Genomic DNA, 14,443 nt, shown 5'->3' with positions numbered 1-14,443 from the left:
AGCATTTTGCATTGCTTTGATTTAGACTCTGTAAACAACATATCACTAGCAGTTGAAAAAAGATAAAGAACCTACAAATAACAAGCAGGCAGCAAGGAAAGACAAGTGTAGACAAGTTAAAATCTGTAGGCTATATGTAGTGGTCAGAGAGGAATCACACTGACTGATAGAATAGCAAGTAAGCTTTTGAGAAGGTTCCCATCTTTTAAGCTAGAGTCAGTTAGAAGGACTTATTCACTGACATGGCTCAGTACTTTACACACAATAATATTTACTCAAGGAGGATTTTCTTAAAGTTTCAGAGACAAGTAAACCCTTATTTTAAATACTTGGTCTTGTCTTGGCAATACTTTTCAATATTAATTGTGTGTTCATTTGTATTTTCACAGTTACTTAATTTGAATAATTCTCATGTCTAAGCCATCACTTGGGAGGCTCAAAGAGTTGATAAGAGCTGCATTTATCTAAAAATTAAATCTACATTTCCTCCTAATTTGTAATTTTGACTATTTTGTGGTTTATGTTACATTAAACTTGAAATGATGACTGTCTACTTTGTAAGATATAAAAATCATCTCAAAATTTTATAAGAATCATGACATTTCCTTTTGTATTTGTTTTAGTCTAGTGAACATATTTGTCTGAAATCTCATTTTCACTCAATAAATATAAAATATTTTTCTGTTTTTTCTGTAGTCTCAGATATTCATGATATAGCACTGCACTTTGTTGAAATGCTAAATGCAAACATTTAAGCATTAAATTACCAAAATTACCAAACATTTAAGCATTCACATGCTGCAAAATTACCAAATACAGAGTGAGGCAAAGTAGGCTTAACAGTTGTGAGTATGCAAAACACAGAGTTTATTCTTGTATTATTATTTATGAATTCTTGTATTATTTTTCCACATGAACAACTGTAAACCTAATTTTGTCCCACCCATATATAAATACTTTGGTGGGAAGTGGAGAAATCCCATTTGGCAGAGTTATTATAAATAATGTAAATTGATGTCTAGATTTTATCTAAACTTCATACCCCCCCCCCCCCCAAAAAAAAATAAAGTGAATTTCTCAAATTAAATGCAAAGGGCTACACTCTCAATTTCGACCCTTTGGCTCTTTCACAGGTCTGCTTCATTTTTTGTGATATTAGCTTGGTGACACTAGAAGGAAAATATGAGTCATTCTGTGGGTTAAAGTATCTTGGGCCAGGATCTGTTAGAGTACTGGAAAAGTCTATCTGCTCTGTCTTCCCATATGAGTAGCGGCCTTTTCCTCTCTTGGGTTGCTAACTGCACAGACTCACTTTATGGTCCATTTTCTTCTAACTCAGGAGTCAGCTTTGGCTAAAGGTTATTTCAGAAGCCAAACAGGTGTCATCAAAAGTCACTTTCGTGGCAGACAAATACGTGTCAGTGACAGTGATCTCATCATGCTCTGTGCTGAAGTGGTCTGACTCCTTAATGACACTGTAATTTAGGGCCACACTGTAGCTAGCGGGCTTCTCCATGGGCTTCTGCTTACAGTTGCAGAGTTTCCTGAAGGCTGCTCGGAATTTCTGAGACATGAGGTTGTAAATCACTGGGTTGATGGCACTGTTGAGATAAATGCAAATTCTGCAAAAGAGTAAGAACCAATTTTCTTGGAAAGGGCTGGAGAGAAATGAGTTGACGACCACAAGAGTCCGGTAGGGCATCCACAAAAGGGCAAACAGAATGACAACCACGGCCAGCATCTTGGTGACCTATGGAGAGGGACATAGAGAGAAATGCCTGTAAACACAAATGAACACAAAGCGAAAGAGTGAAAACAATACACCCCCATCCCAACCTTTAGTTCCCGAGATGTAGTTTGAGACAAGGACTTAAGCGTAGGAAGTTTATCTGGGAGATGGTCCCAGGAAGCCAGATCAAGGGTATGGAGGAGAGTGTCATAGAAGAAGAAAAGCCCAAGTCAAGTGTGTGTTATTGAGAAGGTTCCCATTGTGGGCAACTGGCAATCAAATAGTGCGCTTCAGGGTTATCTGTCCAGAGGGAGAGAGGACAGGCATTTATCCACTGGCTGCCCTCCCCGCTTTGTTGAGGGGTACCTTTAGGGACTTTAATGGCCCTACATTCTCCTGCCTGGAAACTCCTGGGAGCTTTAGAGAGAACCTTGAGGCAGAGAAGAGGATAGATAGTCAGGGGACAGTGGGTGCCTGGAGTAGGACATTCTCTCCAGGCAGGACCCATCCACTGTAGCTGTGGCTGAAACCAGTCCCGCTAAGAGGATGTGATGCAGGGTGCCAAAATGCATGTCTTCAACAAACATTAGGAGGCTTGGGGTCTAATCCCATCTTTACTTACCTTATATGTGATCCTGAGAAATGTGCTTAAGCTGTCTTATACCTCACCTGCAAAATGGAGCCAACCCTGCTCCGCTCGGTCAAACGAGGTAACACAGTAGCTTGAAAAGGGTAAAGTGTCCTCAGCAAAAAAGCCAATGGTTCTACAATGTCAATGTGCCAGACACTATACTAGGTGCTTGACATATGTGATCTCATTCAAAAAGCTTAAGACTCTCCAAAATAGGTATCGCATACTCCATTTTTCCAATTAGGAAACGGAGGTTCAGATGCTGGTTAGCACTGTGGCGGGAGTTGTGGAGTCTTACAGCTGGGACTGGAATCCATGTCAGCAGGAATCCAAAGCTTTTGCCCTTCACACGCACAGCTTTCCTTCGGGGTAAACGGAGAGGGCGGCCAGAGGAAACAAACTCTGGAATTTAGTGTGGTCCTAAGTCCAAGCAGTGCACAGGAGCTAGGATGTTAGGGAAGATGAGGTTTATTATCCAAGATTGGCCAGGGGCAAGATTATTGAAAGGCATAATTTAGCAGATGCTTCTCTCATTCGCCTCCGTGTTCAGTGAAAGGCTGGGAATTGGCCAGGAATCAGAGTTAAATCATCTGGCTTTGATTTTTTAAGTGCTTTGAAGACCTTAATAAAGTCATTCATCTGTACTTCCCCTTCTACACCCGGAACTATGTCTGATTATATCGTTGCTTTTACTTCATAGAGGTCTGAAGAAAATAAAATAATGAACACAAGAAGGGCTTTGAAACTTTTAAGTGCTATGGAAATTTTACCCTTTTACTAATGACTGCATAAAGAGACCATAGTGTTTTAACTATAGGAAGGGTGTATTAAAGTGGTAGCAACGGGGGAGATCATAACTGGCTGCTTTTCTTCAAGAGCAACACTTTACACATATAAAAACCAGGTTCTAGTTCTCTTTAGTCTCCCACAGGATTTGAGAAATTTCAGCTTCCTCAACCCATACTTTCTAAATGTTCTGAATTTGGAAAATACCCAGCTACATAGAAGGATCTGGTTCTTCCTCCCTTATCCCTCTTAACCTCTCAGCTGAATCACTGAAGCCCCACCAGGCTCTGTTTTGTTCTGACAATGAGGGGGATCCTATTTTTAGAGAGGGCTTTTAAAAGTTCTTCAATGTAGAAATAAAGATTCCCATCTAGACACCTCCTCTTTCCTTGGTATTGACTATAAATTCAGCTCCAAACCTGGTACTTAATTCTGGTTGTAGGATCCATTTTTGTCTCGTATGTGAGAATATCTCCCTCTCCCCCTCGCACTCCTCGTCTTCTGATCGTGGGGCTCTAGCTCCCCCTTGACTGTATCTCTTTCCCCCTACATAGGAGCCCCCCATGAGTCCTGACTTGCAGAAGTAATGTTAATCTCTTGCTGTTATTCTTCCTGGATCTATAGTAATTGCCTCCTTCTTGGCTCTCCAAATATCAATTGTTATAAAACTTCTCACCCATGGGTACGCATCATCTTTTTCTCTTTTTGAATCCCGTCTCTTCTTGAGTGACCCCTACTACTTTCTTGCAATGGCACTTTGTGAGCTACCTACCTGCTCTCAAGTTAGTGTGTTTCCTCTGCTTCCACGGGCTGTTTTATCATGTTCTGGAAGCTCCCTGCCCTCCTGTTCTATCTCACTTACCGTTCCCTGAGCATCTCTTCCAACTCAGTGCATGTAGGACAGTTACACTTCATATTTTGTCACTGGGGGTTGAGCCATTGTTCAGTGGAAAGGTATGGTATTCACATGGGTAATATACCAGAGAACGCATCCCAGAGCTTCTGACTTCATAGAGATAAGGAGAAGCTACTCAGCCAAGAGGTAAATTGAAGCCTGATTTTTTCCAAGCAGAGTTAAGATTATGAGTAAATAAGAGGTCATAGGAAATCAAAGGCTTAATTCAGTGATAAAGATTCTGAGCTTTGGAAGGAGCCATAGTGATTGTTACCTTTATTGTCATATCATCACTCACATCCCTGCCTTTGTTTCCTACCTAACACTCCAGGTTTCTGACATCAGGCTACTGCTTCACACTTGCCAACATCCTTTCACTCATTGCCAAGGACTCCGTAGCCTACATTTGAGTCATTCATGATGCCCCATCACAAATATATGTGAACATTATCATATTTCATGCTTATAGCTCTATGTGTAAGCTAGTATTAGCTCTACTTTGCATATTAAGAAATTGGGTTTTAAGGAGTGTGAGTTGTCTAAAGCAGTGATTTTCAACCCTTTTCATTTCATGGAACACATAAACTAATTACTAAAATTCTGCAGCATCCCCAAAAATATACTTTTCCTATCTAACAAAAAAAATAGGTATACTCTTGACTCATTCACAATGGACTGCTATTGTTTTGTTGGCGGTCGCCATTTTTTTATTTGACAAGCTAAGGGGAAAAAAGTTAGTGACCCTGACTAATAGTCAGGTATTGCATCTTTTAAGAATTCAACTGTATGGTACACACCAGTTGAAAATTGCTAGTCTAAAGACACATGGGTAGTAAGTGACAGAGCAGTAATTCAACCTAAGTCTACTTAAGCCAAAGCCCATCCTCCTTCCTTTATGCTTCACTTTCCCTGTGAAAACCTTTTGCAATCCAATGATGAGATTTTTACTGTGTTATCCCCATCATAGTCACCAAAACATGTAACTACTTCTGAGTATAAATCCAACAAACTTGTTGCTACTAAATTTCCGAACTTAAAGGTTGACTTTCATCTATCTTTATATTTTTCTCTACAGTTGTCAGGTGAAACATGGAATCCACATTCATATCTACCTTTCTGTTTTCAATTAATGTCAGTGAGGGAGCAACTTTCATTGTGTCAAAGAAAAACAACCTGTTTGAGGTTAGAATCTCTGCCATGAGCTTCCACAGGCCTCCACGAATACTTTAACGTCACTCCCGAAACTTTTTATTACAATGAACCATATTTGTCCATCTCTCCAATAGACAATGAGCTCCTTCAGGGCAGGGGGAAGGCTATTCATTTCTCCAAGGAATTAGTGTCAGATGTGATATAGACAGTCTTCAAAAAATGTTGAATAAGTTCAGGCATTGAAAGAATTCAAAATATGCAACCATGATCTTTTTGTGGATTTCAGTTCCCCAACATATTAGAGGATTTTTGCAAGTACTTTATTTTTTAATATCAAAAATCCTTTTAAATGGAGATTAGTTAATTAGTAAAATGAGTCCTTAATATATTTCAGTTTTTTATTTGAAATATATATTTTAAAATTTATGGAGGAATGAAATGAAATAAATATAATGAGTTTCTAAGACTGACCCAGGGGAAAATGTCTCCAGTGAAATGACAAAGATTACATTTAATCCTACTCATAATTTTTAGTTAATTTCAAATATCTTTTATTGAATGTAATCACTTTCTAAAATGTTCACAAAGTTTTGTTTTGTTTTTATTGATTTCAGAGAGAAGGAGGGAGAGGGAGAGAGAGATAGAAATATCAATGATGAGAATCATCTATAGGCTGCCTCCTGCAAGCCCCCTCCTGGAGGTGGAGCCCAAAACCTGGGTATGTGCCCTGGTGAGAATCAAACGGTGACCTCCTGGTTCACGGGTCGTCGCTCAACCACTGAGCCACTCCCACTGGACCGTGCTGTGCTCTTTACCTGCACCGTCTATGGTCATTCTCACCACCTCCTCTGAGGCACCTGTACCATTAGTAGGTCACAGTCACAGAAACCGAAGCTTAGTGACAAGAGGTTAGCTCAAGGTCACAGAGCTAGTAAATGGTGGAGTCAGGATACAAACCCATGTGGATTCTAATTATAAAACTCACCTTTTACAAAACAGGATTGGAGGATGGCTGGTATTAAAGACTGCAATAAATGTGAATACAAATAAAGGATGTCCCAAAATTCACGCAAGAAGTAATTTTGATAGAAAACACAGGTTTATAATAAAAAATTGTAAAGTTTTTATTGATTCATAAAGTATACAGTATAGGGTTATGTACAGAATAGCATATCGGGTAAATGGCCTCCACAGCTTTGCTGGCACATACGCACTCTTTTGTTGAAATTTTCCATGACCGTTTTGCATAAATGTGGCTGAATTTCGATGAGGCTCATTTTCATCTTGATGTCTTGGTTAATTGACAAAATTCTTGCATTTGGGGTTCAGAAAATCCACGAGTGATTGTTGAGAAACAAATGCATCCACAGCGTGTCACTGTTTGGTGTGGATTTTGAGCTGGAGGCATCATCGGACCATTCTTCTTCGAAAATGTGGCTGCTCAGGCAATAACAAAAGAGTGCGTATGTGCCAGCAAAGCCGTGGAGGTCATTTACTCTATATGCTTTTCCATACATAACCCTATACTGTATATTTTATGAACCAGTAAAAAATTTACAATTTTTAATTATAAACCTGTGTTTTCTATCAAAATTACTTCTTGCGTGAATTTTGGGACATCCTTTATTAGCGTCCTACCGTCTATGGGCTCCTCCAAACGGGTCACTCTTTTTTGAGATTCTAATTCCTATCTGAAATCCCCAGTGGGTGGTCACCAGGGAACACCAGGGGGGGCTACTTTTGTTACGTGAGCACTGTCTTCAGAAATACATTGCTCTGATAAATCAAAGATGTTCTTCTCATTAATCATCACCAGAGCAGTTACTGCCTTTGTCCCTGTGTGGCACCATCCTCTGCTCAGCTAACAACTTCTTTCTAAGAGAAGTCAATGGTCCCATGAGGTGGGATGGTGGGGGTGGGCCACCTATTCACTAAACTTCTTTCTGCTTCCTCCCAGGTGCATGGCTGGCTCGCTGTTGCCAGCCCTCACTGCAGTTAGGCATGCTCACGTGATGAAATCCCTCTAAATGCATAGTGAGTAAAAGTCACAGGTGTCACCGGACACTTTCCTCCAACTCTCCAGCTCTCTCTGCTGCTTGGAGACCGTGGAAGCAAGGTGAGACCACAAGATCTTACACTTGATATTGGCATTGTTGACCCCAAGAAAGAAGATACCTACCAAGAAGGGCACCTGGGGGCTAGCTCCACAAGTTTTTAGTGTGGCGATAGCTTGGATTTTAACACCTCTTCTTCAGTAGGAGAGCAAACACCCAGAAAGAAAATGTCCTAAAGATTGTCTTTCACCCTCAATTAATTTCACAGTGGTGGCAGAAGTTTTATTTCTGTTGTTATTCTTAATCCTAAATAAAGTAACAAAAATGCTAATTTGAAAATATCCTGGGCCGTTATTTCTAAGCAATGCCATTTTTGCTGAGGCAAAGCATGGGATATGCAATTATATAAAAGACAGTCTTCTTTATAGAAGTCTCTGCCTCAGGATGTCCTTGAGAAACAGCATGACATAATCATCAAGGGAAAATGATCTTACAATATATTTTTGATTGGAAAGGAATTCATCCATTCATTCTAAGAGATTTATTTGCAGCCTTACCAGGTACCTGTCCATGTCCTGGCCCTTGCGGATTTGACGGTGATGCAGAGAGACATTGCCAGTGATTTCAGGTACTTTATACCCTGATGGGTAGTTATAATACAACTAGAGTCCCGGTGCACGAATTCATGCATCAGTGGGGTCCCTTGGCCTGGCCTGCAGGATCGGGCTGAAATCAGCTCTCCAACATCCCCAGATTGTGAGAGGGCACAGGCCAGGCTGAGAGACCCCACTGGTGCACAATCAGGGCCAGGGAGGGATGCAGGAGGTTGGCCAGTGAGGAGGGTCCTGATCTGCCGGACCCCAGCAGCAAGCTAACCTACCAATCGGAGCGTCTGACCCATGGTGGTCAGTGTACATCATAGCGAGTGGTTGAGCGGCCTTAGCATATCATTAACATATTAAGCTTTGATTGGTTGAATGGCTGACCTGTCAACCAGACACTTAGCATTTTAGGCTTTTATTATATAGGATGTGATAAATGCTAAGATAGAGGAAATTTGGGGTTCAATGACAGCACCTGATCTGAACTTGGGGTTGAGGATGGATGGTGAGGGCCTTTCAGTTTCAGTGACATCTAAGCCCAAATCTGAAGGTAAGGAGAGGCAGGAAAGGTGGTCCTATGAGATTTGGTGTGTGTGATGATCAAGACACATGAGATAGCAGAGCATATCCTGGGGATCAGAAGTAATTCAGTCTAATTGCAGACCATGTAATGAAGTGGAGCTTCCTCTTGCTCTAGGAAGCATGTGGAAACCATTACAAAGCCATCATTTTTATATGATGAGGCGATGCCACACTCTGTAGGGTGCTTGGCTTTCCATTGCCAGGACAGAAGGAGGGGCGCATCTGCCAAAGCAGACAGAGCTGCAGGGCAGAGGGTTTTCTGGAAATGCCAGCTCCATGGAGCCAATTGTCAGCCCAGAAGTAGACCAGGCATTTTTTGTAGAGTAGATTGAAAGCCAGGCATAGAGGTAGAGAAATCAGTTGATTAAAATGTAGTGTTTAAAGAGACAGATTGCCAGCAGAGGTGGTTAAGGAGAAGAGCAGAGTGGGAACAGGATTGTCTAAGAGCTGGATGAGTTTCTCTACTTGACCCCATGATGACGATCAGGTTGAAATTTTGAACTCAAGCCTGACTAGATATATTACTCTTCATTTATTTAATTATGGGAAATAGTGGCATATAGTTCTCATAAGAGTTTGGATTCAGTCCTTCTCAACTTATCCTTTTGTCATCTTTACCACCTCTAGATCAATACTCTAGGTCTCATGGTCTTATGTCTGGACCTCATTTTCCAGAATCAGTAAGTGTACAATCTTGAAAAGTGTCTCCAGTTCTAACATTTTTAGATAATCTAGCTTATACATTACTGATGGTGACAAAATATTCAGACATGTTTATGATCATTTTCACATAATTGGGTTTTGTTATTTGGGGATTATAAAGCCAGGACAAGGGAAATAGTACCCAGAGTGTATGTATGCATCCCTCAAGGTGCTGATAAACCATAGGAACAGATTCAGCTCTGAATCACACTGATTGCCAGGAATCATCTTAATTGCTGCATTCACAGAGGTGGTGCAGTTTTGTGAAGTGCTGAAGAAACTACTGAATTCATTCCACTTTCCTATAGCCAACTAAGAACAGGGTGCCTTCTAGAACCAGTGATGGTGAACCTTTTGAGCTCGGCGTGTCAGCATTTTGCAAAACCCTAACTTAACTCTGGTGCCGTGTCACATATAGAAATTTTTGATATTTGCAACCATAGTAAAACAAAGACTTATATTTTTGATATTTATTTTATATATTTAAATGTCATTTAACAAAGAAAAATCAACCAAAAAATGAGTTCGTGTGTCAGAGGTTCGCCATCACTGTTCTAGACCCAGGACCCTGGCTTCCTGACCTGCTGTTATTTTCTCTTTTAAAATTCACTATAACTGAAATATTGTTGAAGAAATGGAGTTATACAAAGGTATAGGGGTATCACTTTTAGAAAGAAAACAAATAAATCTTTCTAAAAGGGTACTGCCAATTTAAACCCTGAATTTATATAAGTTTTAAAAGGAATGGGCAGACAAAAGTTATTTAATAGAAGGTAACAGGGCCCCATTCAACATTTGGCTGTCATTCAGTAGCAGAATATCTAAATTTCAGGGCACTCTTAAATAGTGAAAAAGCTTTCTCAGTACTAAAAAGGCAAAGCTATATAACAGGAGGTAACAACTACACCAGTAAATTGGTCTTTGAAGAACATTCACCTCTTTTATAACTAATAGTCTTCAGAGGAGATAACTATAATTGTAAATAGGCTCTTTATTAATTTTGGATCCCACATTTTATAATACCAAAGCTCTATTTTTTGGCCTTCTGAGCAAAGTAAAACAACAACAAACTTTTATTGGATGTCTGCTCTACAGAAGATCAGGAGAAGTTCTTAGTACATATGCCTGCACATAATAAGTGCTCAATGAACAGCTGAATTATTGTTGAGTATACATTTATTATCCACAAATGTTAAAATAAAATTGTATTCTGGCTGGAATAGCCCAATTTTTCAGAAGTGTACTTCCATCTGAAAACATGTTCTTGTCTACTGAATACAAAACAGTTACCTTGAATTCTGATGCCAGTCTTTGAGGGTAATAATATGTTCTGCGTTTGGAGTCTGCCCATCTCCTGGATTGCTGCATATTAAAAATGTGTTCTGTGACTGGGAGTATTCTGCTATTAGATGGCCTTCAGCAAAGTGATCAGTGACCCTTTGCATTTTGTTACATTAACACATTGTATGCGGGAAACGTATTTATACGTTTTACGTTGACTGTAAGTAGTAGAGCCACCTGTTTGTTACTACCCGCAAACAATGTTTAATTGAGCCAACTGAAGGATAAACTTGACTAGAAAACTATATAAATCTGAATTAGCCAAATTTTTACAATGACTGAGGCCTCTAGTATTTTCATCTGGTAGATTTTCTGCTTTGTTTTGACTTAGTGTCTGGACGTTGATGTATATATATAATGAATGTGGGGTGCTTCATATTATGGAGTGAGATGACTGGTGGGGCTTAAAAATTGAATGATAGGGCTGGAAAAGGGCTTGGAATCAACTCAGAGTCAGATAAAGTATAATAAAAGTGAATAAAGTTGGAGTGATGGTTTATGGTAGGGTGATCATGGAGTGTCATATCCTGTCTTGTGGATTACTTATAGGTTTCTTGACAGGAAGGCACTCAGAGATGCTAATACATGGTTTTTAACTCTATCTGTCAAGTACAATATTTAAATGTTCCATTCAGAATAGCTATTCTGGCAAGAATTATGGAGAATTTTCTGGGCTCTGCTCTGATTTAAAATGTCCATGAATATTGGGTCACAAGCAAAGTCTCCCCAAATTCAAGAAGATTGAAGTCATACCAAGCATCTTCTCAGACCACAATGGCATAATATTATAAATAAACTACAATAAAAACAACCCAAAATACTAAAATGTCCATGAAAATAGAGGACATACAAATGGCCAAGAGACATATGAAAAATGCTCAAAGTCACTAATCATCTGAGATATGCAAATCAAAACAACAAAGAGGTATCATCTCACACCTGTCAGAATGGCTACCATCAACAAATCAACAAACAATGCTGGCAAGGATGTGGAGAAAAGAAAACCCTAGTATACTGCTGGTGGGAATGCAGACTGGTGCAGCCACTGTGGAAAACAGTATGGAGTGTCCTCAAAAAATTAAATATGGATCTGCCATTTGACCCAGTGATCCCACTTCTAGGAATCTATCCTGAGAAACCCGAAGCACCAATCAGAAAGAATGTATGCACCCCTATATTCATAGCAGCACAGTTTACAACAGCTAAGATCTGGAAACAGCCCAAGTGCCCATCAGCAGATGAGTGGATAAAAAAACAGGTACATTTATAAGGTAGAATACTATGCAGCTGTAAAAAAGAAGAATCTCTTAACTTTTGAGACAGCATGGAGGGACCTGGAGAGTATCATACTAAGTGAAATAAGTCAGTCAGAGAAAGACAAGTATCATGTGATCTCGTTCATATGTGGAACCTAAGTAACAAAATAAATTGATGAATGGAGTGGATCCAGAGACATGGAAGCATGGAACAGTGTGCGGAATCTCAGAGGGAAGGTGGGGGAGGATGTGTGGGTGGGAGGTAATCAACCAAGGACCTTGTATCCATATATGCATAACGCATGGACACAGGCAATAGGGTGCTGAAGGCCTGGGGCGAAGGGGGGCGCAGACTAGAGGGGGTCAATGGGTAAAAAGGGTGACATATATAATACTTCCAACAATAAAGAATTATTATATATAAAACTATGCAGAGATTCACAGGAGGGAAACTTTGCTTGTATTTGGTGATGCTTGGGGAAGAAATAAAGGGAAAATGGTGACACAAGATTTGTTAAGCGTCACTTTGTAAGTGTGGTGTACCCAGTGAGATTGGAAACATTTTCTTCTCTACAAATCTAGGGGTGCTGAGGAAGGTAGACTCGCCGAGCAGAGCTGTTTCCTGAGTGAGATGTTTGTGGAGACAGGACTTTATATCCCAGTGGGGCTACCTGTGCTGGTAGGGTTGCACGTTGGCACCCAGTTGGTAAGCTACGGTATAAGAGCAGGATGAGAGCCGGAGGCACAGGAGGGCATACCTCTGTGCAGAACATGACACACCGCCTCCAGTTCTCCAGTAAAAACGACGCACATCACCAAATGCCAAGCGTGAGGGCATTTCTTGAGGAAAATGGACAGAGCTCCGCACCCAAGTCTGATGTCATATGAGCCTTCAAAGCCTCTGCTTTTTAAAAGAGCAAAGTGAGAAGCGCAAACACGCGAGGAGTGGGAAAAAGCGAGGGAACATTGAGCTGTTCTGGTTAATGGTTCAGGGCTCACTTAGAGAGAGAGCCCGAGTGGTCGTGAGCCCCACTTCCTGAGAATCTCTGGGAGCCTTTTACCCGGGGACTGTGCAGTACTTCTGAACACATTTCCATCCAGAATGAGGAAAACGAGGTTTAAAGAGAAGGCATTCCAATCTAACAGTAGGAACTAGCAGGTGAAAGACAAGAAGAGCATTAAGGTACGTGATATGCCTGTCATGTGCCAGGCACTATGCTTGGTATGTTCTTCGTAACAGTCCTACTTTACCTGCATGTTACAGAGAATAAGACCAATGCTGAGAAAAGCCATATGTTAATGAACAAAAGTCACACTCTACCAACATGGATAGTTGACTCCCAAGTCTCCTCTTTACTATAATACCTTGAATTTGGGGAAGAAACACATTTTCTTTTCTGAGGTTAAAGGTTGCAATTGGTGCAGGCGGTATGTGAGAGTGAAGTAGAAGGAAAAACTAAATTTTATTTCCAGCCAACGGTTGTTGCCTCTAACAAAGATATTTCTATTCGCACCGTGATACGAAGTCCTGATGCAACATATTTTTGAGTGTTTCTGATTTCAAGGTTCTTCTCCGAGTGGAAAACAGCTGTGCACTAGGTAACATTTGCAACCAGACTCGAGGATTAGATGCAGAACTTTCCACAACATTAGCAGCGGGGCCCGTGTGGAGGTGTCAGTATTGATTGCAGCCTGATAATTGTGCACGCTGAAAGGCTGCCCCCCTCCTGTTGCCTGCATGTTTTCTTGTTCACAGGAGGCAGATATTTGGAAACATGCTGGGAAGGGGAAAACTCAGCTGGCAGAATTGGAATTCAAAATTATGATACTGTCTTAATTTAGAAAATTAAATGTCATTCTGAATTCTTTTATGGGCCACGCTGGAACAAAGCTATAGTTTGTCTGCTGTGGGTTGCATGTGCTTTTAGCCCCTAACCCCCATTTTTTGGGGGGGGAGTTAATCCTCGCTCGAGGATATTTTCCCATTGATTTTTTAGAAAGTGTGGCAACAGAAGGGGAGGGGAGAGAGAGAGAAACTTTGATGTGAGAGAGACACATTGATCGGTTGCCTCCTGCACACACCCTGACCCAGGCCAGGATCAGGCCTGCAACCGAGGTACATACCCTTGACTGGGAATTGAACCCAGACCTTTGGTCCACGGGCCGACACTCTAACCACTGAGCAAAATGGCCAGGACTATTTAGCCTTTTCTAAATGTTCTCTTTTCCAGGTAAATTATTGGCAAATGGCTAAGCATGTGGAAAGGTCTGCCCTAACACATCTGCTTTGGTTTTCTTACCTTTGCTCTCTAGGGTCTGTTTACTTTTCCTGATCATTTTTCTCATTGCAACCAGACCTTAGAAATTCTGAATGAAGCATCGTGGCCAGTTCTGAGCTAGGAGCCTAGTTGCTACCTGTAATACTTCTATGAAGAAATTGATCCTTTCTGAGGGACATATTTCTCAATCTAATCTCTTTCCCGAGCGTCTCTGGCCACACAGTCTGGTAAGGGTGACATTGTAGACTGTGATACAGGGAAGCGATCCCTCAGCTGCTCACGCAGCAGGGGATGGAAAATCAATGAGAATATTTTAAAATGTAAAATGTGAGTGATGGAGAGGGGAGGAGGTGCTCTCTAAATAGAAGTAAAGCTCTCAGGGCTGCCAAATTTTTAGTGGCGTTTAGTTGTTTTGCTTCTAAAAGTCTTGGACC

The 14,443-nt window shown here is 40.8% G+C and overlaps 1 protein-coding gene across 1 annotated transcript in view; it reads right to left on the bottom strand.

The window, feature by feature from the left end:
* Positions 1-1,127: 1,127 nt before the first annotated feature.
* The window catches only part of TRHR (thyrotropin releasing hormone receptor), a 34,479-nt gene continuing 21,163 nt past the window's right edge, over positions 1,128-14,443 (bottom strand). The window contains exon 3 of the mRNA XM_070392265.1: positions 1,128-1,750. Within this exon, the coding sequence (XP_070248366.1) occupies positions 1,343-1,750 (408 nt within the window). The 3' untranslated portion in view covers positions 1,128-1,342. The remainder of the gene's footprint in view (positions 1,751-14,443) is intronic.

Source organism: Myotis yumanensis, unplaced genomic scaffold (genome assembly GCF_028538775.1).
Source record: "Myotis yumanensis isolate MYYU_CA2020_CCGP unplaced genomic scaffold, mMyoYum1.0.hap1 SCAF_15, whole genome shotgun sequence".
Lineage (NCBI taxonomy): Eukaryota > Metazoa > Chordata > Mammalia > Chiroptera > Vespertilionidae > Myotis > Myotis yumanensis.
The sequence above is the reverse complement of the archived record's forward strand: the minus strand, read 5'-3'. Positions and strand labels throughout refer to the sequence as shown.